Consider the following 25,369-nt stretch of genomic DNA (forward strand, 5'->3'; position numbering starts at 1 on the left):
AACAGCTCTAATGCCAAATTGCTTGCAGTATTCTCTCCAGGACAAGAAACATACAAATAAAAAGCAATCTAGTCAGTGAACATCACAGACTTGTTTGCAAGCTATCTTTGGGCTGATGTAGTGCATAAATTACATCTGTACAAGACTGACATATGTGCCTATTCCCCCCTTTTATTTCAGAGCATTGGGGAGTCGACAATGTCTGTTGTGTTAAATCAGCTGCTTCCCATGATTAAGCCTTCGAACCAGAGGACTAATGATGACTACAGCCCCGAAGAGCTGCTGGTCCTCCTGATATATATTTATTCTGTCAGTGGAGAGTTCTCAGTGGACAAAGACCTGGGTGAAGGTGAAGAAAAAGTGAAGAAAGCGTTGGCTCAAGTCTTTTGTGAGGAGTCTGAATTGTCACCTTTGCTGCAAAAAATCACAGGTGAGTGTTTAACAAAAATAGAGGACATAAACATCACTGATACCGAAAACATTTAAAAATAAAGGCATTTGGAAATAGGATGTAACCATCTTCATTGGAGTTGTTCCGAATTTCATGAGGCCTGATGAATGCTAGCCAGCCTTTCGGATTAGAGGTTTTTGTTGTAGGTTTTTTTTTTTTTTTATTCCAGTTGTGGTAGGGAAATGGCCTTCTAGCTGCTTGTCAGTATTCATATTCTTAGAGTCTAAGCCTTGTTAAAATAGCAAAATACTCACAGGGTGTAATATCTTTAAGGAAAAATAAAATGACGTGCATCCATCCTATTCAAAGGATTTCTGTTGACATATGCTCTTTGAGATTGTCATTTCAAACTTAAAAACAAAAACAAAAAACCTGTTTCCCTAAGATGTTGTACAATGTTATAGGATGAAAATTGCCATTTTCAAGAACAGTTTCATATTTTGACTTCTCATATTTCATCTTGAATCTGAATTAATTGGTACTATCCAAAATAATCCCCAAACATCCCAGTAAAGTAGGCTGTTGATTTGGGGGAAGTACCTAATTAAATATCCTAAAATCTAACCATTTTCACTTCTAGTAAGAACTGTGGTATAACTTGCGGAGATATTCATTTGTGTTGTTTCATATCAAATTCAATATTCTTTATATTTTGTGTAAAGCTTATTGCTAGTAGCGTGGATTGAGCCTGGGCCTGTTTGAGAGTGAGAAGTTATTAAAACTTACATGTAAAACGTAAATACTCTAGAAACATACCAGGTTGCCGTTCATTCATGGATATGTGTGTGTGGGTGCATGTAGACCTCTCCACTGGGGAAGGCTCAGCTGAGGGAGGTTACATATCATCTGACTTTTCCTCCTGTCTCCTGTCCTGCCTCCCTGGGGGGCGGGGCCCAGCTTTCTCAGAAGCGGGCTGTGTCTCTGTCCACCTGAGCATCCCGTGCATGTGTGCTTTCCTTTGTGCCCAATGCTGACCTTTCCTGTGTCTGGTCATGGAAAACGAAACCGTGACAAGGTGGAAACCGAATGAACTTCCCACAGAAATGAAACGTTTCCTTGCCCAGTACAGAACCTGCTTGCCAACTTAAAATCTACCTAAGGAAAACTTGTGGGAGTTGTTCCCATTTCATTAGGGTACAGAACTGAGTGTGATTTCACGTGTGTGTTTGGCTATAAATGAATATTGACTTAGAAAGACTTAATATGGTTTATATACAGCTTAGAACAGTGATTTGATTCAAAGTCAATTTGAACACTAGGAGAGTATAATTGGAAGTTTTTCTTAACACACATAATTCCAGAAACAGACAACAAAGATGGTGTGTTCTAACGAGGGTGTTTGGATAGCTTTCTGCAGCGTTAGTGTGTTACTGTATTATTTTGAGAATTGAGGTCAAGCAGTCAGTGTTCATTCGATACTCGCTCAAGGTGTTTATTGACCCAGAATTTCATTCTTTATTGGTTTCTCTGTTTTATGATTGCTCAGGATATTGCATTTTCTTGCTTTTAAATGTGATTTCACGTTTAAAAACACTTCTGTACATTCATGTTTATATTAGGAAAATTTGTAAAGTTAGCAGCTGAAGGTAAAAAAAAAAATACGAATTTGTGGAAATTTTAGTGTATCTTTAAATTTTGGAGACATCTTATTTTATAATACAAAGTATATATTCCTACCTAGATTAGCTTTGGTTTTTTTTTATTTTTTATACATCTTTACTGGAGTATAATTGATTCACAATACTGTTTTTATGGCTGAGTAATATTCCATTGTATATATGTGCCACATTTTCTTTATCGATTCATCTGTTGATGGACATTTAGGTTGCTTCCATGTCCTGGCTATTGTAAATAGTGCTACTGTGAACATTGTGGTACATGTCTCTTTTTGAATTATGGTTTTCTCAGGGTATATACCCAATGGTGGGATTGCTGGGTCATATGGTAGTTGTATTTTTAGTTTTTTAAGGAACCTCCATACTGTTCTCCATAGTGGCTGTATCAATTTACATTCCCATCAACAGGGCAGGAGGGTTCCCTTTTCACCACACTCTCTCCAGCATTTATTGTTTCTAGATGTTTTGATAATGGCCATTTTGACCAGTTTGAGGTGATACCTCATGGTAGTTTTGATTTGCATTTCTCTAATAATTAGTGATATTGAGCATCTTTTCACATGCCTCTTGGCCATCTGTATGTCTTCTTTGGTGAAATGTCTATTTAGATCTTCTGCCCATTTTTTAATTGTGTTGTTAGTTTTTTTGATATTGAGCTCCATGAGCTGTTTATATATTTTGGAGATTAATCCTTTGTCAGTTGCTTCGTTTGCAAATATTTTCTCCCACTCTGAGGGTTGTCTTTTCGTCTTGTTTATGGTTTCCTTTGCTGTGCAAAAGCTTTTAAGTTTCATTAGGTCCCATTTGTTCATTTTTTGTTTTTGTTTTCATTACCCTAGGAGGTGGGTCAAAAAAGATCTTGCTGTGGTTTATATCAAAGAGTGTTTTTCCTACGTTTTCCTCTCAAAGTTTAATAGTGTCCGGTCTTACATTTAGGTCTTTAATCCATTTGGAGCTTATTTTTGTGTATGGTGTTAGGGAGTGTTCTAATTTCATTTTTTACATGTAACTGTCTAGTTTTCCTAGCACCATTTATTGAAGAGGCTGTCTTTTCTCCATTGTATGTGCTTGCCTCCTTTGCCATAAATTAGGTGACCATATGTGTGTGGGTTTGTCTTTGGGCTTTCTATCCTGTACCATTGATGTATATTTCTGTTTTTGTGCCAGTACCACACTGTCTTGATTACTGTAGCTTTGTAGTATAGTCTGAAGTCCAGGAGCTTGATTCCTCCAGCTCTGTTTTTCTTTCTCAAGATTGCTTTGGCTATTTGGGGTCTTTTGTGTTTCCATACAAATTGTGAAATTTTTTGTTCTAATTCTGTGAAGAATGCCCTAGATTAGATTTGGATGTACAGTTCAAACAGGGTGGATAAGATGTGCTACTTAGACTTGACATAAGTCAGCTTGCCAGTGAAACACACATCAACCCTTGTGGCCACCAGAAGGACTTGATTTCTGAAGGTAGATTTTTACTTGGCCAGTATAGACATGCCCCTTATTAAGTATGTTGAAAAGTCACGTGTCCTGAGAAGTAGGGTTTATGTTTACAGTTAGCTGCTGAAGAGAATGTTTAATCTACATCTCAGGATAAGGAGTAATAGGACAGCATTGAGGCAGTGGTGACTCAGTTTTGTAGAATAGGATGGAATACGCAGTATGTACTGGAAGAATTGAATTGTCTTCCAAATGTGCTTAGCCTTTCATGGAACTAGGTTAGTTTGGCTTTTACCATGAACTTGCCCACAGTGTTGCACTTATGTTATTCCAGTTTATAATCTCAGCTTACTTGCTACTGGTTGGCAGAAATTACTTTATGTCTTGTGGACATTTTGTGGTTGATGAGATTTAGTTTAAAAGTACTATTGAAAATAAGCAATCAATATAAGAATTCTACTTTTTATATAATGCTGTAATTTTACTAATCTTAACTGTTGATAGAATCAAGCAGTCAATACTTCTTCTGTACTAAAAATTAAGCACGTTATCATCACTCAACTGCTAAGTGATAGAACCAGGATTTGAACCTTCTGGATCTCGAGCCCATGTCTTTAAACATGGAATTCTAAACCTGCCACAGGCTCACTTCCGTAACCACTGCATATTGTATTCTGTAACTTATGCTTGCTTAAACTTATTGTTTTATGCCATGCATTCTCACTTTCTGAACAGTGAATTAATATTTGGTTAATATCATAGATATTACTTGTGCTTTTGAATCTGTCTATAATAGCTACTTATAGGAGTTCCTCATACCTTCCTATTTTGGTGCATGTATCCTCTTTGTTTCTCCATTGCTATAAAGAAATTAAAATATTATATCTAGTCACTGAAATCTCTTGGTTGTCTAGCTTTCTAAAACAGGAGTAGCAAACTTAAATTCCTTTTATTTCAGTAATACCTCTCGACAATAATTACCCTATATTTAAAATTCATATTTCCTTTTATATGTTAAAAATGTAACTTACTTTTGATAGTTTCTTTCATTTCTCTCTATTCTTCCCTTTTATAGAAAGGGCAATGAGAAATTGTGTTCGGCAAAACAAAGCAAAACTTAAGCATGGTCAACGGCAACGTATTATTTTCTTTTTAATAGGTACTCTTGGGGAGAGTGGTGGGCAAAAACTCTCTTTTCTACTCACACAAAATAACAAGGGTTGGCTCTCAGGGTGTCAGGGATGGGAGCTGTAAAAAGAAAATTGGTACGGCCTAAATGTGTCATTTAATGTTGTGCTTTCTCAGTCTTGCTAAGTTCAAAGAGAGTATCAGTTTCCATATATGTTAGTATTTGCATGGCAGTCACAAGAGAAAACAAACGAAAACCATTTGAACTTTCTTCAGAGTATGAAATCAAAACACTCATTTCAAAGATCTGTGCAAATGTGGACTATCATCATACAGGGAGCTATGTCAGAAAAAGCATAGGCTTAGAGCAGAAATCCTTGATTCAAAAGTCCTGGCTCTGTCATTTCCTAGCAATGTGTGTTAGTGGGCACATTACCATCTCTGAACCTTGATAATAAATATAAGCGCCCTATTGACCACTCATGATTTTCCTGAGAATAAAATGATGCGATGTGTGTGAGCTAATTTTTGATCCATAGAGCGTTGTAATAGGTAATTTTTTTTCCATTGCTGTTATTATTTTGATGGCATCTAGCTGTCATATAGGGCAGTGCTTCCCAGCCTTTTTAACGCTGTTTTGCACACAGGCAGTAAGAATGTTTGCAGAGTCTACTGAGGTAAGTGGACAGGCTGGTGTGGTCGGGGGCAAGCAGCAGCAGGGGCTTGATCACTCCAGGCCCTACCCGCCAGACCTGTGAACTGAAGCAGCAGCTTGGCACACCTGTAAACTATTAAGGGCAAATCAGTGCTCTAAGGTATGTTGGTCAGGAGGCTCTGGAATCAGGAAACAAAGAAAAACAAAACTTGCATATGGTTTTTGACACCCACAACTCTTGGAAAACAATTTTTTTGGTAAACAATTTTTATATTACTCATTAACTTATGTCCCTGAATTTTTATAGTGTCTTTAAAGATCAGGTCAATAAGAGCTAGATCTGTTTAGTTAGGTTCAGTGTAATGCTAGGGAATGAAAGATTCAAAATATCTAAGAACTCTGTGGTTCAAGAGAGAGGCATGATAATACCACAGAAACTGTAATTTATATTTATTAGATTCTTATTTTACTTCCTGTTGATAATTTGGGACTATCAATTTCTGTATTATATTAGGATTGTACCTGGATATATGTAATGGAAAATTTACAAGATTAGCTTAAATAGTAAATAAAAATAAATAGGGATTTATTTTTTTTCTCAGCAGGAAGTTAAGAGACAGGCAGCAGAACGCACACTCCTTTTGGCTTCCTTCCTTCCTCCCTTTCTTCCTTTTTTTCCTGTCAGTATATTTCATCATCATGGTCATGAGGTGGACACTCCTCTTCCATGTATTGTGTCCCTGCTTTAGGCAAGGAGGGAGGAAGGATGAAAGTAAAAGGAGTATACTAGTGGTGTCTGCCCTTTTTTATATTAGGGGAACCATAGCTTTCTGGAAGTCCTACCCAGAAGACTTGTAATCGTTGCCGAGAACTGGGTTTCATGACCACCTCTGGCTACCAGAGAATCTGATGAATATTTTTAACTGGGCACATATTAGTCATGAACAAAGTCAGGGTTCTGTTAAAAGAAAGAAGGTGAGAGTGGGCATTATGTAAGAAACTTGAATTTGCTGCAGTTATTATTATAGGCTTCCCTGACAGAGGAAATTCTAAGGCAATATAATATACTGTGAGATGGAGTGATGCCCCGGGTGCAGTTAAAGTATTAGTTTTCTTTTACAATATATACTGAAAAAACACACTGTTGTGTGCTAGTATCATTGGACTTATAGCACAAATATTTTAACCTTATCAGTATTCATTGAACATGTCTATGTATCTGGCATTATTCTCTCTAAGCATAGAAACCCTGGGGGCGGCAGTGGTGGAGTAAAGGCTCTGAGCACAGGATTTGGAGTCAGGTGGGAATATCAGGTAATAGCAGCATTATAATATCTGATAATCCTAGATAATACTATAGTGTTCAAAGTGCTTTTGTAAACAGTATCGCCTTTGATCTGAAAAGAATATGTACGTTTGAACCCATAAACTTATATGCCTAAAATATTATACCCCAAATATCTGAGCTCAAATGAAATATATCTATAATGCTGAGTTCTCTTTAAGACAGTTTACTCATAAATAAACTGCTAGTTTTTCAAACATGGTTTGGAGCGGAGAATATAAAATTGTATATAAACTTGGAAATAGGAGAGTTGCAGTTTTCCCTGTGTTTCCATTTTTTCCATGGCAGTTCCCTCCCTAATAAACCTTTTGTCTTTAGGTAAAACCCAGGTACACTTTGGGGAGGTCCCATAGTTGCCTGGGTTTTTGTAATAGGTGTAAAGACTCATAAGGCAGGGCTTCCCTGGTGGCGCAGTGGTTGAGAGTCCGCCTGCCGATGCAGGGGACACGGGTTCATGCCCTGGTCTGGAAAGATCCCACATGCCGCGGAGCGGCTGGGCCCGTGAGCCATGGCCGCTGAGCCTGCGCGTCCAGAGCCTGTGCTCCGCAGTGGGAGAGGCCACAACAGTGAGAGGCCTGCGTACCAAAAAAAAAAAAAAAAACTCATAAGGCATATATTATTATGTTTTATGAATGGAAAGGTTCTCAACAATTATCCAGTTTATTCGTTTTGCACAAGAGAAAATCAGTGCCCCAATAGGTTGACTAATTTGCCTCAAACCACCAACCAATAGCCTATCCAGTGCAAGGATGGAACTCAAGACTGTGTTTTCTGATTCCCAGTCCAGAATTCTTTTTACTAGACCAGTGATTCCCAACCTTTGTCTCATGGATCCCTGGGAAAATCTAGGAGTTAGAACAAAAGGTTCACTCCTGTGTGTGTGCTTTGTGCTTCATCCATATACTCAGTATTACTCTGCACATATAAATATACAAATATTTGTAGATATAATTGTAATTTATAAAATAGAAATTCATTTAAAGGTATTGCTGAAGCTATAGAATTTTTCCTTTGTATCTTTTAGGTAACAGATACCAAAAACATAATTATAAGATATCCCCACACTTTAAAAATGTTTGAAATCATGAGTTGCAATAGGAGTCTCAAACTCAAATGCTTACAGGGACCAGCAACTAATATAAATAAGTAAAGTAGGTTAGGTTTTGGAAAAACAACAGTGAAAGTACAGTGATAATTAGCAAAAGATAGTTGGTCTTAATAAAGGGGGCAGTAGGGAGTGGTGATGACTATGTCAAACTGGAGATCCTCTAATTGTTTCCAGGAGAGCATGAGTCTAATATTGCCAATCTCTCAAGAAATCAGGAATCTGAGGGGTTTTTTTAAATATTCTTAATTAACCAAATTTAAAAAGTTGGCTCATTTTCTAAAACACTGCATGAGTCAGAGATTTTATTGGAGGGCAGAATTCAGCCTGTACGCTTCCAGGTTGCCATCTTTATACTAGAGTTTAGTATCTAGTGTACAACCCAGCATACAGGTTGCAATCTTTATACTAGGTACTGCCTCAGGTATTGATTACAGAGAAAAGCGTTTAAATCTCTAATACGTACTAGAAATCTGAAAGATCTCTAGGCAGATGGAATTAGACACTACAGTTCGGTCAGAAAGCAAAGGAAAGGACCTAGTGACCTCCTTTTTTGACTTTTTTTAACTAAAAGAAAAAAAAATCACATTTGTTTACATTTTAATCTGGCATGAGTTTACCAGTGAAGTAGCATAGGTTTTCCTTCCAAATAGATCCTGTAAAGATACCACATATAAGTGGAAGTAGACTTCCCACAGAACTCTGTCTATTGGGTGGAAAATGCTGGGAAGCAATTTTGGGTTTAATATTAGGAAGACAACTTAGGAAAATAAAGCCAGCCAGCAAGTCTGACTCACCCCCATGAGAAGAGCTTCCCAGCACAGGGAACTGACACTGAGACTTGTGTCAGTAGGAATTTTACTAAGACATTTTAGGACTTTAAAATATTACGGTGTGAAAAGTCAGTTCTGTGGAAGGGATGGTGCATAAGTTCTCCTCAAATTCTGGGAAGACGGTATTTTTCTAGCTAGATCCATAGTTGTGCTTCCTTTGCTATGTAATTCTCAAAACTTTGGCATAAAACAATGGCAGGATTCCTGTTATTCTAACTGGAATGATCTGAACTTCACATTGATTGGGATAAAATGTATAAATTACCTTCATGATGCACCATGATTTTTAAAATCATCTTTAACTTTTTTAAAGTTTTGATTTTAAGGGATCTTATTTCCTAAGTTTTTTCTTCTCTATTCCTTCCCACTTGTCTTTTGCCCTGTTTAAGATCAACCATGGATAATAAATGAGGAAAGGCAGGTCCAGTTTGGAAAGCAGTGTTCTTAGGGACACTGAAAGTTAGAATAGTCTAGTGAGCTCTCAACCAATATCCACTTGCATTCCTGTGAAAATCTAACAGAGGACTTCGAATGAGAAGGAGCTGAGAATTTATTTTCAATGGCTTGTGGAAGGCAGCTTATGGTACTTTCAGGTCTGCTTTCCAGTGGAAAGCATATATGTCTACTCTTATCTCCTTAGTAAGACAAAGCCACATTCTACAACCAAGAGTACAAATCTATTTGCAATGATTTTTTTTTTCTTTTTTTTTTTTTTCTTTTTTTGCTGTACGCGGGCCTCTCACTGTTGTGGCCTCTCCCGTTGCGGAGCACAGGCTCCGGACGCGCAGGCTCAGCGGCCATGGCTCACGGGCCCAGCTGCTCCGCGGCATGTGGGATCTTCCCGGGCCGGGGCACGAACCCGCGTCCCCTGCATCGGCAGGCGGACCCCCAACCACTGCGCCACCAGGGAAGCCCGCAATGATTTATTTTTGACAGCTTTCCTCTTTTGAAAAAGTTCAGGTAAACATAGACCATATAAAATCATTATTGCTATTTATGGCTGCCACTTTATTATGAAAACTTTCATCTCCATCAACACAAGGCATAGACGTTTTGTTTATTATGTTAGTAGAGCTATGTCTTTCAACCAAAGCATTTTTCATCATTGGTCAAGTACTTTCCCAGCGTGTAGAAAGTCAATCTTCTTTGTAAAATATAAAGCACTTCCCAACAGAGAATTGTAAAAGGTGAGGAACTAACGAGAATTTCTCCTCCTGTGCTTCCTTTACTCTGTCACCTCTGCGTTCTTTCCTCCTCTCACAGCTTTCCCTCAGTAATTCATCAGATATGCATTTCTGCAGATTTCTGCTCCTAGGGGCACTATTTCAATTGAAAAATAGCTTTCAAGATTTCAGAAATCTTTCCCTTGCAAAGTTGTTCCTTGGACCTTGAGGACTGCCAGTGACAAAGGATGTTGCTGTGGTAACTAGAAGGGTGAACCTAAAAGTTCCTTGCCAGCCTTCATGTTATCCACACTTGAATGAAAACTTCAGTTCATTACAGTAGGTGACAGTGTACAAAACCATGACTGCAGAATCCACTCACTCAGATGAAAGAGGGCTTCAGGATGCAGGGGGAAATTCATTTCAGCAAAGATTCTGCCTCACCTCTTGGTTCTAGTTTATGGATTCTCAGTTATTGTGGCATTCCAGTATTAGACTTTTCATTAAGGGATATACCTTCATTTCTAGTGTTTCAGATTTCTTGTTTCAGGGCTGTCAAAACAAAACAAAACAAAAGCTTTAAAGACTGTTGTTTTCTATTATGGTTTGTAACACTGTTTGGTATAATAGGGTCTATTTTTCCTCTTGATTTCTAAGATTTCTGCTGGAAACTCTAATGAAAAACATATGTCTGCCCTAAATCACTCCCATGAGAAATGTTGGAACTGTTACATTTAGTTTTACTGTCCAACATATTAAAATAGTTAACCACAGCACATATTACAAAACAGCTATATCAAGTGAAGTTTACAATGTTTAGTTCATATTTAAAATATATCACAAGCTGTGTATAAAAATATTTAGAGCTGCCTATTAAGGTAGCTAACCAGTTATGTAATTTTGCAAAAATATTAAGAGATCACTACAAATTACTTTCTCAAGTACTTAATTTTTCCATACCAGCTCATAAAAACAGTCATTCTTAACTAAGACACTGGAACGTATCTTCTTGCAGTGGTATTTATAGATGCACAAATGCAGAGACAGACTGTCCATATCGTTAATTTTTATGTCTGCACATGATGCCAATAGTAATAATTGTGTGTGTGACAGAGAGATTAATACTTGCTGATTCTTATTAACTGCACATTAGACTATAAATTTCTCAGTCATGAAAGAGAACAAATGGAATGCATGGAATACAGGGTAATTTTCTTAAACACATAGCTCTGGATCAAATAGGAGTGATTGGGTGGTATGGTTGAAAAGAGCACAGACGGGAAGGGGCCTGATGTTTATTCCTAAATATGCCCATAGGTGTGTAACCTGAAAGTAAGTCACTTAGCTTCCTTTGGACTCAGGATCCTCATCATAAAATTAGAGTTTTATTAGGTGAATCTAAGGTCTCTTCTTTCACTACATTCTATGGTTCTAGCTTCTTTTGCTTTTTATTTTTATTGGAATCAATGTACTCCCTTCCCTACCTCTAAATCAGCTCCTCCTCAATACCATTCTATCTTTTCCATGCTATCACTGTCATCTCAGGAGGGAAGCAATGGACTCATTGACTCAACCTCAGCTCCTAGAGAGCAGCCCAGCTCTGTTTCCTTTGAGATGCTGTTTACAGCTCTCCAAAAATGCTCCCTGTTCTTCCATGGCCTTCCCTCTAAAATCCCTGACTCCACGCCTGCCCACCCATTTATCCTACCTGCTGATACCAGGTTAACATTCTTAAATTTAATTTTCTATTTTAATATCTTTAAAGTTTTTCCTCCACTATTACAGTCATACGTTCTCCTTGTAGAAAATTTGCAAATGTCAGGAACAGTGTAGAAGAAGCCACATACAATTTTGTTGAATATTGATGAAAAGCAGATACTTGCCATTTGTTTTCATCTTTTGTGAATTGCCGGCTCATGGTCTTTTCCTTTTTTCCTACTGATTATTAATTTTATTCTTAATGATTTTGAATCAGAGCATTTGTATTATTAAGGTTATTAATCTTAGTCATATATTTTGCCAGCATGTCTTCCTAGTTGGTATTTGCTGTTCATATTTGCTTATATGGCAGTCTGGAGACAGAGCTATATTTAGGAATTTTCGAGGAGGGGCTCCAACAGTGTGATTGGGGCTCTCTGCATCTTTTAAGCTTTTCATCCTTCTAAGTATTGACCTCATTCTTTTCTATCACAGCTGCCTCTGTGTGACCTCTCTCCCTCCCAGACATTCCTGGCTTATGTCATTCCAGAATAGCAACTCAGGAAAAGAGAGAGCTTTTTTTCTTCCAGGGGTTGTAGATCAATCCTAGGAAACGAAGCTGACTGTCACTGTTACTGATCCACTCACTGTTGCCAGGGGAATGGGGCTCTCTCTGGCCAAGCTGAGTCCTGTGTTCATAGCTGTGTTGGGAGTGAGCAGGAGGGAGGTCGGGGCAGGGACTTGCAGAAATGGGCAGTGGGCTGTGATCGACAGTCCAGCACTGCCATTTAACATAGGGTCTGGAGTAATTCCACAGAGGAAGGGATACTGATGTACAAAAGCTAGATATGTCCACCATGAGAACATTCACTAATAAACCAGTTTTATTTCTTTATATTTAAAAAATACATCTTGGGCTTCCCTGGTGGCGCAGTGGTTGAGAGTCCGCCTGCCGATGCAGGGGACACAGGTTCGTGCCCCGGTCCGGGAAGATCCCACATGCCGCGGAGCGGCTGGGCCCGTGAGCCATGGCCGCTGAGCCTGCGCGTCCGGAGCCTGTGCTCCGCAACGGGAGAGGCCACAACAGTGAGAGGCCCATGTACCGCAAAAAAAAGTTTTAAATAAATAAATAATACATCTTATCTTCTCCCTCTTGGGTTTTGTATTTTGCCTGTAAATGGATAAAGATGTCATTGGCACCAGAATAATTGCTTCAAGAGTAGGTATTTGTATGCCTAAAAATAATTGTCTGAATTTTCACTAATGTTTTAAAAAACAGCATCAGAACAACTGTGGACTAAGGGAATTCTTAGAACTCAAGCTGCTTTCACCATGCAATTGCCCCTCAACACTCGAGTAGCAGTAATTGTGCCTGTCATGCATGGCTGTGTAATTATATATAATTCTTTGAATATAAGAATTAGAAGGACAGAGATTGTCATCTGGATGAATTTTAGAGCTCCATTCATATTTATGTGTTCCTTAAAATATTTATAATCGGATTTTCTTCCCTGATGACAGCCATATACTTGTTCACTGTAGTATAGTTGGAAGATCTTTTGCTCTTTAATAAACACAGAATAAAATTTAAAATTACCTATGAACCCACTACCCAGAGAAATCTACTGTTAGTATTTTGATATGTATTTGGTGATCTGTTTATTGGTAAGTGGAAATTGAGATCCCATATATGCGTCCCAAGTGAATATAGCAGGTGAGATTTTGTTTTAAATGTGTTTTTTAGTTTATCCGTTAAGGTCAGAGCGCCTAGGATAAATAGGGCCCCAGGTATAATGTCACATACGGTTTCTGAAACTAACATTGGAAAGATGGTTGTTGAGAATGTTGGTTCTGAATCCATGTCCCAAGTTCTAAGAGACATTATCCCTCAAAAGTCAGATTACCCTTAATCAGAACATAAAGGAGAATACTCTGAGCCAAAAAGGAGGTCCATTAGGACCTTGGGTAGGAGGAAAAACACTTAGGTACAAGTAGTTCAGCCTAGAATTGTGGCAGAAGAAAATTAAAGAGAGACACAACAGGCTCTAGGCTCTGACTTATAATTTTATTATGTGAGAAGAGAAGATTAATATTTTAAAAACCAGGAGGAGAACATATGTATACAACCATGGTGATACTCGTTTGTATTTTGAAATTTAGCTGTAAATGTAACCAAGAGCGTAATTCCCATAGAAGCCTGACTCTTTTCTGCCTTCGGGTGTTGCCTGTTTCTTCTGTGCTTAGCACCTGGACTGAATTGGTCCCAAAAGGAATGGTAATTTTCCCTGAAGTGTTTATGAAATGAAGCCCCCTTCTGCTTTTTTTCCCTTTCATTTTAAACACAAGACATATGCCTGCACCTATTCGTCAAGCTCTTGAGTTGTTGCCAACCTGACAGAGAGCCATCTGGAAAAGGAAACTGTTAGGGTGCAATGTTCATTAATAATTTACATTTTCCAACATGTAAAATGCTTAATTCTAGATGCTGTGGTTTTGTCCAAACTATACTCTAAAATAATTGGACTCTTTATTTCCTTATTTTTGTTGTGGTGGTTAAGAACAACAGTTAAATCTGATCTGTTTTTTTCATACGGTGAGGTAGGATTGGGAGTTTCTTTTCTGTAGAAATCACCACCTTGCAAAGAATTTAACCTTTGGCTAAAAAAGGTTTCTTCATAGTTAAAATGTAGTTGGATACTTCCTCACTGGGAATGCACACCCTTTCTGTCAAAGTGTAGAAACAATGCACCATGTAAACAATAACACTTCAGTTATAATATACAGTATTCAGGGCATCTCTTTGATGTACAAGAAGTGAAGCACATGTTTTCATCTATCAGAAAAGCAGAACGCTTTACATTTCATTCCCAGAAACAGATATCAAGACACCGATTTTTTTCTGTGATTGTATCTTTGTTATTATTTTTATACTTTAATCTCTTGTTTCCCATCCCCCTTCTCCCTTCCTTCCTCCTAATCTCACACTTCTGTGAGAGAACTCATAAAACTGGTCACCTTGGGAGTTTGCACACTGTATTCTTGATTATTTCAAGTTGTTCTTGAGAATGCAGAAGCCCAGACAAAATGACATCATCCAGGATGAGTACAGCCTTTTAGTTTGGAAATGGGTATTTAATGGCTTTTGATTATAGAGTGATTGTAGCATTTCAGAGCAACAGCCCTTCCAGATATTCGGCTGGAAGTGTTGACGCTGTTATATGTCAGGGCCGCTATACCCAGAGTTTAGAATAGAACAAAACCACGGGGGTGTATTTGTTGCAACTTCTTGGTAGGGTATGTGCAAATTACAATCAAAATATCAGATCTCTAATTACTTCCTTATTGCTTTTGTCTTTGCAGTCCTTTCTTGAGCCAATTTATGCCTTATCATTTTTTAAAATACAGATTCAACATGTGAAAGATCCGGGGAAAAGTTCTGGGAACATAGATTTGTTGGCTTTTTGATGGGCCTTTTTAAGGACATGGCTCTTGTTTTCCAATTTGGCAGTGAAAAATAATCAGTGTTTTGCTTAAAATAATGGAAGAGCAAAAATGAACATGATCAGGCTGAAAAAATATCTGGGTCATTACTCTCCAGGGTATAGGGAGGAGCTAGAAATGGTTACCAAATACTGTGCTACACCCACAGCGTCCTCTGTGTCTGGACCAAAGGCACACACCCCCTGCACTGGACTTCTCAGAGCAGTAGAATGTCATTTTTCCATGATCACCTTCTCACTCTGGAGGCTTTTCATCCTTTTGTACCCTTTGTTCCAGCCACAGGCTTTTCAGTTCCTTAAATACATTACATTCCCTCCAACTAACTCTCCACCCTAGTCCAATTAACCCGTTCAGAGCTCAGCTCAGGCCACATGTCCTAGGCTCAGCCTCCTCTGCCCCTCCTTACTAGCTCAGCACCCTCCGCCCTCATCATGTGTCTAGTGAACAGTTCATTATATATTTTTGTGATAATTTGATTAGTGTCTGCCTCCCCCCCGGACCCCCCACCGGCCCCAGACCATAAACTCCATCAGTTTTGTTCACCATTGTATCTCAAGTACCGAGTATGCTTGGGGGCACATGGAAGGCCCTTCATAAGTACAGTATTTATTGAATGAAGGAGGGAATAAGAAAGCAGCTCTGGCTCAGCTCCAGTGCTTCATCTGACACTGCAATGCTACAGATATGTTGCAGCTTTACCAGAGGAACTCTGCTTTGGAGAACAGAAAGGTTGGTTGAAGAAGAGAATGGAATATCAAAAGGAAGCCATGCCCTATCGATGAGAGTTTGGAAATCCCATTGTTTGCAATATGGTTAAGAAAATATTTCATGCAGTGAAGACAAATGGTATCAGCCATTAATGGAACTGTTATTTTGTGCTTTAATATTTTTATCCTACCAGATTTTAAATTCCGGAGGTTTTTGGTTAAATTTGCTGTTTCCTCATTTCCCCTTATTTTTTTTCATCTTTATTACTTTGCCCTTCTTCTCTTTCATCCCCTCGTCTTGTTTCCTTGCCTGCTAGTGAGCCTGCCGTTCAGCCATACCTGGAGTGCAAAACATTTTTTAACTTAACTTTTAGATCCTCTGACAATTCTTTTCCAACCTGAATATAACAAGGAAGAAACCAGCCCCAGAATGTCTGGGGAAGTTCTTTGGCCTGTGGACAGAACCACAGGGGCAGGAGAGCTTCCTCTCAAGATGGTGATTCTTGGGAATCCGACTGTCTCATCCATGCAGCTTATAACTGTAGTTAGGTGGGCTGATCATTTGTCTCACACTGTAAGGTGCTTCAACGGACCAATTCCATGAAGGAAAGTAAATGTCACGTATAAACCATGATTTGAAAACCAGTGTCATATAATCTAATACAATCAGACTTTTTATTTTTTAAATCCGCGGTTCTTTCTCCTTCCTTCCCTCCTTACTTCTTTCTTTTCAGCCAGTTTTTATGAAGGGACAACATGCCTCTAAGGTGGTGCTAAGTACAAGAGGTGCAATATAAACAGGGTGGGCAAGGTGTGTGTTGTCAGGGGGTGACTTTTAAGGGGAGAGGGTCTTCAGTGCCACAGATGTCCCTGAGTTCTAGCTTAATCTCTCCAGTTTTCCCTCAACCCCCTCAGCACGATTCCCTTCCCTTTGTCCTTAATGCCTGTCAGTAGTATCCAGCTATAGCCTCCTAACTAATGTTTCTTAGCAAATCTTTCCTCAGCCAGCTTCTGTAGTCCTTTCCGGCTGCTCTCCCAAACCTTCCCCCCTCCCAGCCTGTATAGAACCATTTCTCCAGAAATGTTTTCTAAAATAACTTTTTTTTTTTTTGCACCACATCTGCTGCTCCCACCCTTCTACTGCCCACCTCCACACCTAATAATCAGGCCCTAAACCATGGGAGTTCAGTCATGAAATTAGCATTCCTAAATTACAGCATTCTATTCAGTATTCATTGATTTAAAAAAAAGACTTAGGGGATGTAATGTTTAATATAAAGTGGAGGAGGGTTTTTGCTCCCAGCCCCATGTATCTGGTGCCTGCTTATGTGTAACCTGAAGCCCCATCGTCAGGCATGTGTGCCCATTCATAGAAACAGGAGCATGCATCCTGGCTTCAGAGTTTTGCTTCTCAAGGCGGGAGCTGACTAGCCTGAGCACGTTTTGCTTTTCATACATATAGAAGAATATGTGATAATTTTTTGTTGCTACAGTGAATAGGAAAATTGCAAAATGCTAGTGAAGGAGAATGAGAAAAACTTTAGATCCAGGTATATAGTATGTTTAAGAACCCTTAAGTTTTCTCTCCTCAGGATTTAAATAATTTTATTTTCATCTCTACAATAAAGTATTTTCTAAATTGTGCTATATTTTAATACCATTTCCTGTGCATAAAATACATTCCCTGCCTCCCATTCTTACCTGTAAAACTCCTACCTGTTCTTTAGATGCAACTCAAATATCATTGCCTTTCTCATTCCTTCTCTAATCATCCCAGCCCGAAGTGACCCCATGCCTCAGTGTTGATTTGTGACAGTCCTAGGGCACTTACATTTATGTTGCCTCATGTGCTTGATAGTTGCACATGTGTGTTCTTCCTACCTGGTGATCTTGGACAAGTTACTTATTCTCTCTTTACCTCCACTAGTCCATCTTTAAAATGGACGTATAATAGTACCTATCACATTGGATTGCTGTATGTAACACTTAACAGTATACCGCTACTATTGTTTGTTTTCTCTTCTGTTACCTTAAGTTCCTTGAGGGCAGCGACTGTTTATTATTCACCTTTGTATTCTCAGCTCCCATTTTAAAATTGTGGTTCTGCATGAAGGAAGAAGTAAAGGCCGGGTTATAATATTTTCATAATGCTCTTCACTTTTCTCTATTCCTAGACTTGGTTCAAATGGAATGGAGGCTAGACTGGCCTTTGGGGTCTAGAACTGGTTCTGAGATGTTATGCTGTGAAAGGAATATTTGATAATGAGTGCTATTTTCTGTAAAATATTGCTTTATAAATCTCTGTTTGCTGTATTGCAGAAACTTTTTCTTCTATTCCTGTTAAACCAAACACTGTAAACAGTATATCATCTTCTTGGGAGTAAATCTAGATATTCTTCTCCTCCAAAGTTACTTTGCTCATCTAGAAATTGACTCTCACATTTTTCTTTCACACATACATATTTGGAACTTAAAAATTGTCTTTTAACTTTGTAAGAAAAGGAAATTTAACCCATGTGTAGTTGAGATGAACTTTCTTCTTATACTTCCTTTCTCTGAAGAAAGTCTTATACGTTGGGGTATAATCACCTGAACCTCAGCTTTCATTGGTCCAACTATGTGGATTTGGGTTACCAGACACCAATGCATTTACCTGTTTGAGAAGAAGGGCACTGATAGAGTTGGTCTTTCTCCTTCTCAAATGCTTGGTTCCATGTTCCTAGCATGCCAGTCAGCACTAATAAGAATTAATATTTATTGTACACCAGAAATGTCTAGACATGGCCCCAGAACCATCTTGTGGGGTGATCTAGCTCACTGAACTCAGAGTCTGAATGATACAGTGAGATGTCAGCCCTCTAGTAGGACAGAGCCCTACCCCAGCAGTACTCTACTCCAACAGGCTTATCACCGGAGCACACAGAGCCTTTGTTCTCTGGTTCCCTGGGATGGGAATTCTTAGACTGTTGTTACCACAGATGTGCCTGTGAAGATCCATTTGGATTCTTCTCTAGAGTGGTTTCCAAGTACTGTTCTGCAGACCAGCTATATCAGCATCACTGGAGAGAGTTGTTCACCATACAGCTTTATAGATCCTATCTGAGCCCTACTCTGTCAGAGAGTTGAGGGGCCAGGTCTGGGGATCTGTCTGGAGTTGGAGCAGTGTGTTCTATCTGGAGCCCCCTGGATCAGGCATGGGAAAGGGCTTTCCCTTGAGACATCACCCCACTGGAGATATCTGGGACCTCACCCTCTCTTCCAGGGCACTTAAACAAGGTCCCAGGTTACTGAACGGGGTGGGCGTTGTCAACTTGGAGTAGGTCAGCTGGCAGAGTCTCAGATATCAGCGAGCATCTTACAGGCACTCAACTGATGACTTGCTGGCCATGTCTGTCAGTGCCCGTCACACAGCTATTAAGTGAAGGAGCTAGAATTCAAACCTAGTCCTGTCTGGGGCCAGTACCAGAGTTCTTTGTCTCTGTGCCATGTTGCCTAGTAATTCCGGACTGAGTGGCTCCAGTCACTCCTTCCTACCTATCTACTCTGTTTATTTCTCCTTGTTTATTGTGACACAGCTGTTCCATTTGGTGGCTGAAGTTCTTGCCAGGACAGTGTTTATGCTTGGACTCTTCCTTTCCTTTTGTGGTGAGTGAGCTGGAGCTCGTCCGCAGGTCAGGGTTCAGGAGTCAGGGTCCAGGAGTTTTTTTCCCTTTAGGTTTTTTTTACTTGGCACCAAAGTGAGTGAGTCTTGGGAAGTTATTCCTTAGGTGATCCCGTTACTTCAGAAGCTGGTTTAAATGGATAATAGGAGGTGATGATGGCAGCTGAAATATTTAAAGCAACAACACATTTTGGAAAAGAAGACAAGAAAAATGAGAGCAATCCTGGTAGCTGCTTATGTTAGTATTCTTGATTAATGTCTGCTTTTTAAAAAATCAAATCGCTAATGCATCTCCAGTCACTGCACCAGTCCTAACCAGTTAGTTGTGTTTATGTAATATTAAACAGCACACAGGCAGGGCTGGCTGAAATGTCACTTTCGTCCACGGAGGGAGTCAAGATTACATACCTTGCTGCTTCTCCAGACCTTGTCTCTGCGGCGTGCGCTTCTGAGTGTGACCGGGTCACAGCACAGCACTGAGGCAGCTCTGCCCGTGATTCAGAGTCGCTTCTTTTGTGGACTTGGAAGGGCCCCCGAGGAACTGCCCATGACAGCCTTCTCCCAAGCCAGCCTGCCTCTTTCCTTCTGCACCTCAGAAGCAAATTGGATTGCAGGCTCGTATCCAGCAAGGCTCAGCTGTTCTGTGGCCCTGTTGTGTTTGGCCTCCTCCGTGTTTGTGAAACCTTCAGTTGGAAGCCAAACTAGAATAGAGCAGCTTCAGATAAATAGCTGGGGGTTTTGGGTTTTGTTTTGTTTTTCTTTTCTGGTTTCTCTTTGAAAAATGTAAAGAATGGCAGGAATTGGTTGGGGCTGAGTCGTGGCTGCTTCTTAGAAGGGCCTGTGCTCTCCAGCCGGCCCAAGCATCTGTCCCTTGCTTCCTTCTCTTGTAGTAGCTGCGGGTCCCCAGCTGCAGGGCAGTTTGTGGCTTTGCTTTCCCATCACTGCCGTGTTCTCCCTCCACCTGCCTGTTAGCGGAATGGAAGAGAAGGACAAGCGGCCGTCCTGACTAGTTTGGAAGTAGTTCACTTATCATTGCATCATGTTTTTATAAACAGGAACTTGAGATCCACACATTTCTAAGTGTTTTTAGAGGAATGTGTCAAGCACAAGCTGTGGCACGTAGTAGCCACTTGGCAAACATCTGCTAAATGATTGAATCTTCAACTAGAGGTCCAGGTGTTTGGGGACCCAAGGTCATGTGTTTGGCTGGAAGAAGAGACATCATGGGGCAGTTTGGGAATATTAACGGCACTCTAAATACACGCAGAGCTTGGAAGACAGACAGCAATTTTTTTACTTTCCATGAAATACGGGGCTTTACTTTTATTTTGTGATGGGATACCTTGACCGCTTTATATTGAAGCCCTTTTGGAGACCTTAAACTTTAGTGACCTTATAAAATGTCAACAAATTTTCTTTCTTCTCATCCAGGCAAAAAGTCCTCTTGGGTTCATTGGATCTGACCATCTCTCTAACCTGATACTGTCTATTTCTCTCACTGTGGGCTGTGAAACAGGGACTACATCCCACGTCTCTGCCACGTCTGGACTTCTTGGCCCCAGAGACCTTTGGTGTTAACCGTGAACCCTCATTTTGTTACTAGCACCTTGGCTCTGCCCTACCAGACCCAAAACAAGTTGTTAATGGCCCTGTCACAGTGGTTTAGGACTAGAGTTCCACAGATTGCCTGAGTCGAAATCCTTATTCATCATGTGGCCCTACAAGTTATGTATCATTTCTGTGTCTTCATTTTCTCATCCGCAAAATGGGTATCCTAGTAGCACTTACATCATAGCATTGTTAAAACTGTGCCGAGCACATTGTGAGTGCTCAGTAAATGACAACTGCTGTCTTGGTGGTGGTAGTGACAACAGCAGTCGTATCTGTCTTGAGTTATGAGGATGTAGCCACTAAGAACTATTTTGTGATTTAGTTTTGTCTTACGTGCATTGAATACTTGGAGAATAGCAAAGTCCTTTTGTCACCAGATTGTAAAAGTATTGGATACTTTTTTCCCCCCTTAATGTATGGTCAAGATTTTTTTTTTTAAATTTCCCATTGATAACTTTAATTCAGATCTCCCAAAATAACCAAATAACCATGTTTAATTTGAAAGTTTTAATCAAAGAAGTGATGAGATTTGATTTATCTTTTGGGATGATTTCACTGAACAATTGTTATGGTCAACTTTGATTTGATAGAAAAGACACTGTCAGTGACACACACAAGGGTCCAATTGCTTTCCTGGTTATGAAAGGCAGATGAGGCCTTTGTGAGGGAAGGTCATTATCTTCCCATAGTAATTACTATTCTATAAAAGCCAACACTCTCTCACACCTGATTACTGAGCGAAAACAAGACGCTGGTTGCTGTGTAAGCGCCTTGTGGTAAAGGCCAACTTAGGAATTTGGTCTGATGTCACTGCTGATTGGCCCCAGAGGTCTGGGTTTTGTCTGTGTTATTGGAATACCTCAATTTATCTGTTTTCCACAGGAGATCACAGCACTCTTGAGGAGTTTGGAAAGTTCTGAAATGAAAGGACACTTCAGGACTAAGACATGGCTCTCCCAAACACTGGCAGTCCTCACAAGGCTAACAGTGTCTGTTGACCTTAAGGAACGATTTTTTTTTCTTAGCCATCAAACCACAGGATTTTTAAACTGGCTTTATGACCATCTCTCCCTCTAGTCCACCCTCTTACTTACTTTGGACAGAAACTCAATTTCAGGGGCAACATTGTCGTGTTGGGCCTTTTCTTTCCAGTTTCTTAAAGATTCCTTTCAGGTCTACAAGAGAAAAGCAAATTCTATCAGTTATATTTGGTTCCCAAAGTGGCTTTTGAACCCCAAGTGATATGGATACTACTGAAACAAAAGCCTTCCATTAAAAAAAAACAAAGTGGATGCCTTGCCAGTTGTAAGAGGAAGTAAATGTGTGTGGTGGATGAAAGAGAGGGGAGGGAGGTGTGGAAGGAAGTATTTGAGAGTCAGAATTGAAAGTGTCCCTGCCAATTAGGCCCGTGACCTTGACTGTTTCTTAGCTTTCAGTTTCTTCCTCTGTGAAGCTGGGAATCACGGGTACCACCCTCACACAGTGGGGGAGGACCAATGCTTGGGCTGCCCTCAGTGAGTACTCAGTAAATCGTATGTTACCATGATTACCATTATTATTATTGTGCCGTGCTCTAGACTGAACTCCACGTATTCAATTATGAGATCTTATGTCATCAAAACATTTTCTAAACACTTTTTCTGATAGAAATATTTGAATGAGCTCTCTTTGTGATCATATCTCATTTCAGATTTTAGATTTCACCAAACCTCTTGATCTAATCACCATCTACTTATAGATGGAGATATGCAGTCACTGATATGACGGATATTATGTACTTTTAACTCCTGGTAGACTGTGATGGACTCAAGCCCATCATTTCACCGGTCACCATGTGTTTACTGAGTGCCTACTATGTGCCAGACAGGAGTGGGTTCTGGGGATACAGTGGAGAACAAGAGAAAGCCCCTGCCCTGAAGGAGCTTGTACAATATTTTAATGGCAGCATTACTTCTTACTCGTATTTATATCCCATTCATTCTACCTGGCATACAGGAAATACTCAATAAATGTGGGGGGTTTTTTGGTGAATTGAGTGCAGCTTACTGAAATGGAAGTCCAGTGTGCTCTTTCTGGAAATTTTTCTTTAAGGAAAAAAAAAAATCTAAGATTTTCCATGAACGGTCCCCTTGTCTTTATGTTTTATTTGTTAACAGTCTCAATCCATCTGGTTGGATAGAAAAATAGGTCTTGCTGATTACTATCTTCTCACTGTTTGAAGAAACCCTTCGTTGATTTTCCATATATATAGATAATTATCTGTGCTGCTTGTATGTGTAAAGAAATGTGTAAAAGGAGAAATGAACAGAAATACAAACCAGGGTTGGTGGACTTGTTCTTGGACGTGACCAGTTTTTGCAAAGCTCGTCAAGAGCTCTTTCTCTAATGGGCACAGAATTCCTAGTCTGCCTGCACACCAGCAGCCTCCCCTTCTACACCTGCAAATTAAGAAGAAACAGAGCAGGTGGTAGGGTGGGAAGGAAGTAGCAGGCGAAGGCCTGTTAGTGCTTGGCCTTGTAGAGAACGCTTCACCTTTTTAAAATCACCTATTACCTCTGAGGTAGATGCTATTCACCACTGCACCCCACCCCCATCCTCAATACAGATGAGGAATCTGAGGATCAGAGGTTAAGAAGCTCCCAAGGGCACCCAGTTGGGAGGTAGCAGAGGCAGGATTTGAGCCCAGGCTTGCCTACCCAAAGGCTCTGTCTCTGAAGACAAGGCTGCACCCCTTCTCTACCTAATTAATAGTCTCAAGTAAGTCTTGCAGGAGTCAAGACTCTCCTCCTCAAAGCTGCTCTGGGGCTGGTGAGACAGATCCTGGAAGTGGTAAGTTGAAGTGTGCTCTTGTGTTCAGCTCTCCTTGGGCTGGGACACAGAGACTCAAGAGGAGCCAGCATGGACTGGGATTCTCTCAAGTTTCCACAGATTTGGTTTCTGGGCAGGTTTTGAGTTACACCGACTGTAGGAAAAAAAAAAAAAAAAATCCCTCTCCTTGGTCTTTTGTTGTTGTTGTTGTTTTTTTAGAGTCTGTTAAGATGCAGAAATTTTGTGTAGGTGCAGTTACAATTAATGCACCTTTGGCCTTCTGTGTCCAATAATGCTTTCAACTTTTATCCCATACAGAATCCAAGATATGTGACAAGGTGGTAGCAGCTAGAGGCTCTGTGGTTGCTTAAAAACCTGTTGGTGTTTCAAGGATATGTTAACGTCTGTCCTCCTTCTACCATCTTCCTCACAGTCCAGAAGTACTGTTCTGGCTCTGTTGTTTGTTGAGAAGCATGTGGTTCAGGATTCTTTCAGTTGTCAGACATGGAAGAAAATCCAACTGAATTAAGGAAAAAACAGAGGTTATTGTTTCACATAAACTAAGAGTCCAAGGCCATCCAGCTTCAGGTACAGCTGGATCCAGAAACTCAAACTGTGTTATCCGGACTCCTTCACCTCTGCCCGTGTTCTTCGCTACACGCCTAATGATTCCAGGTTTATAGCCTGTATAACTGTTAGTTGTTCATAAAATATTTCCACCTTTCTTCCTTCTGGGTACATGGTAGGATTATGCTCCTTTGTCTCCTGAAGTTAGGTATGGTGATGTGATTTACTTTGACCAATAAAATATGTACGTAAGAGGCATGTGTCACTTCTTGTCAGAAGTTCCTCCCACAGTATCCCCCAATTTCAATATTTGTCCAGCTCTAGTGAAGATATTACCAATGAGAGAACATGTCTGCTCTCTCTTTGACTTCTTACAGTGATTGATAACCTTTCTACCTCTGATTGATGCTTATTAATTCGGCCTTCTGGGAATCAGGATGAAAGCAAATCTTATACTACTTTTATGTGTGTGGAAGTTTCTAGCGTGAATCTGGCATAGGGTAACAAGCAGGTTCTCACTGTACATTTTTAAAAATAATTTAAAGATACGTATCTCAATCTTTTCTTCTTTGGGTTGATCTTATTTTTTTCAATTTTTTTCTTGAATGACATGCTTCTAAGTCTCCTAACTATATTGACTATTTTCTTCATCTTGTGCTCCAATTTGTCTATAAACCTGTTTTCCTTTTATTTTTTAATCCTTTCTATAATGTATATCTTTTAATTTGCTGTGTTGAGACCATTTACATTTATTGTAATTACTGATATGTTTGGATTTAGGTCTACCATTTTATTATTTGTTTTCTGTTTGTTTCTTGTATTTCTCATTCTTCTGTTTCCCTTTCCTTCCTTCTTTTGGGTGGTTTGAGCACTTTTTAGTATTGCATTTTTAATTTATATATTTTTTGTTTGACTCTATTTTTTTTTTTTTTTTTGGCGGTACGCTGGCCTCTCACTGTTGTGGCCTCTCCCGTTGCGGAGCACAGGCTCTGGACATGCAGGCTTAGCAGCCATGGCTCACGGGCCCAGCCGCCCCGCGGCATGCGGGATCCTCCTGGACCGGGGCACGAACCCGCATCCCCTGCA

At 39.8% G+C, this 25,369-nt stretch overlaps 1 protein-coding gene across 2 annotated transcripts in view; it reads left to right on the forward strand.

Moving 5' to 3' along the window:
• Positions 1-25,369, forward strand: part of SCFD2 (sec1 family domain containing 2) — a 394,898-nt gene that overhangs the window by 166,312 nt on the left and 203,217 nt on the right. For both annotated transcript variants that reach the window (XM_082653726.1, XM_082653727.1), the window contains exon 5: positions 181-430. In XM_082653726.1, coding sequence (XP_082509852.1) covers positions 181-430 — 250 coding nt within the window. The remainder of the gene's footprint in view (positions 1-180; positions 431-25,369) is intronic.

Source organism: Grampus griseus (assembly GCF_964374135.1).
Source record: "Grampus griseus genome assembly, chromosome: 4".
NCBI classification, from domain to species: domain Eukaryota; kingdom Metazoa; phylum Chordata; class Mammalia; order Artiodactyla; family Delphinidae; genus Grampus; species Grampus griseus.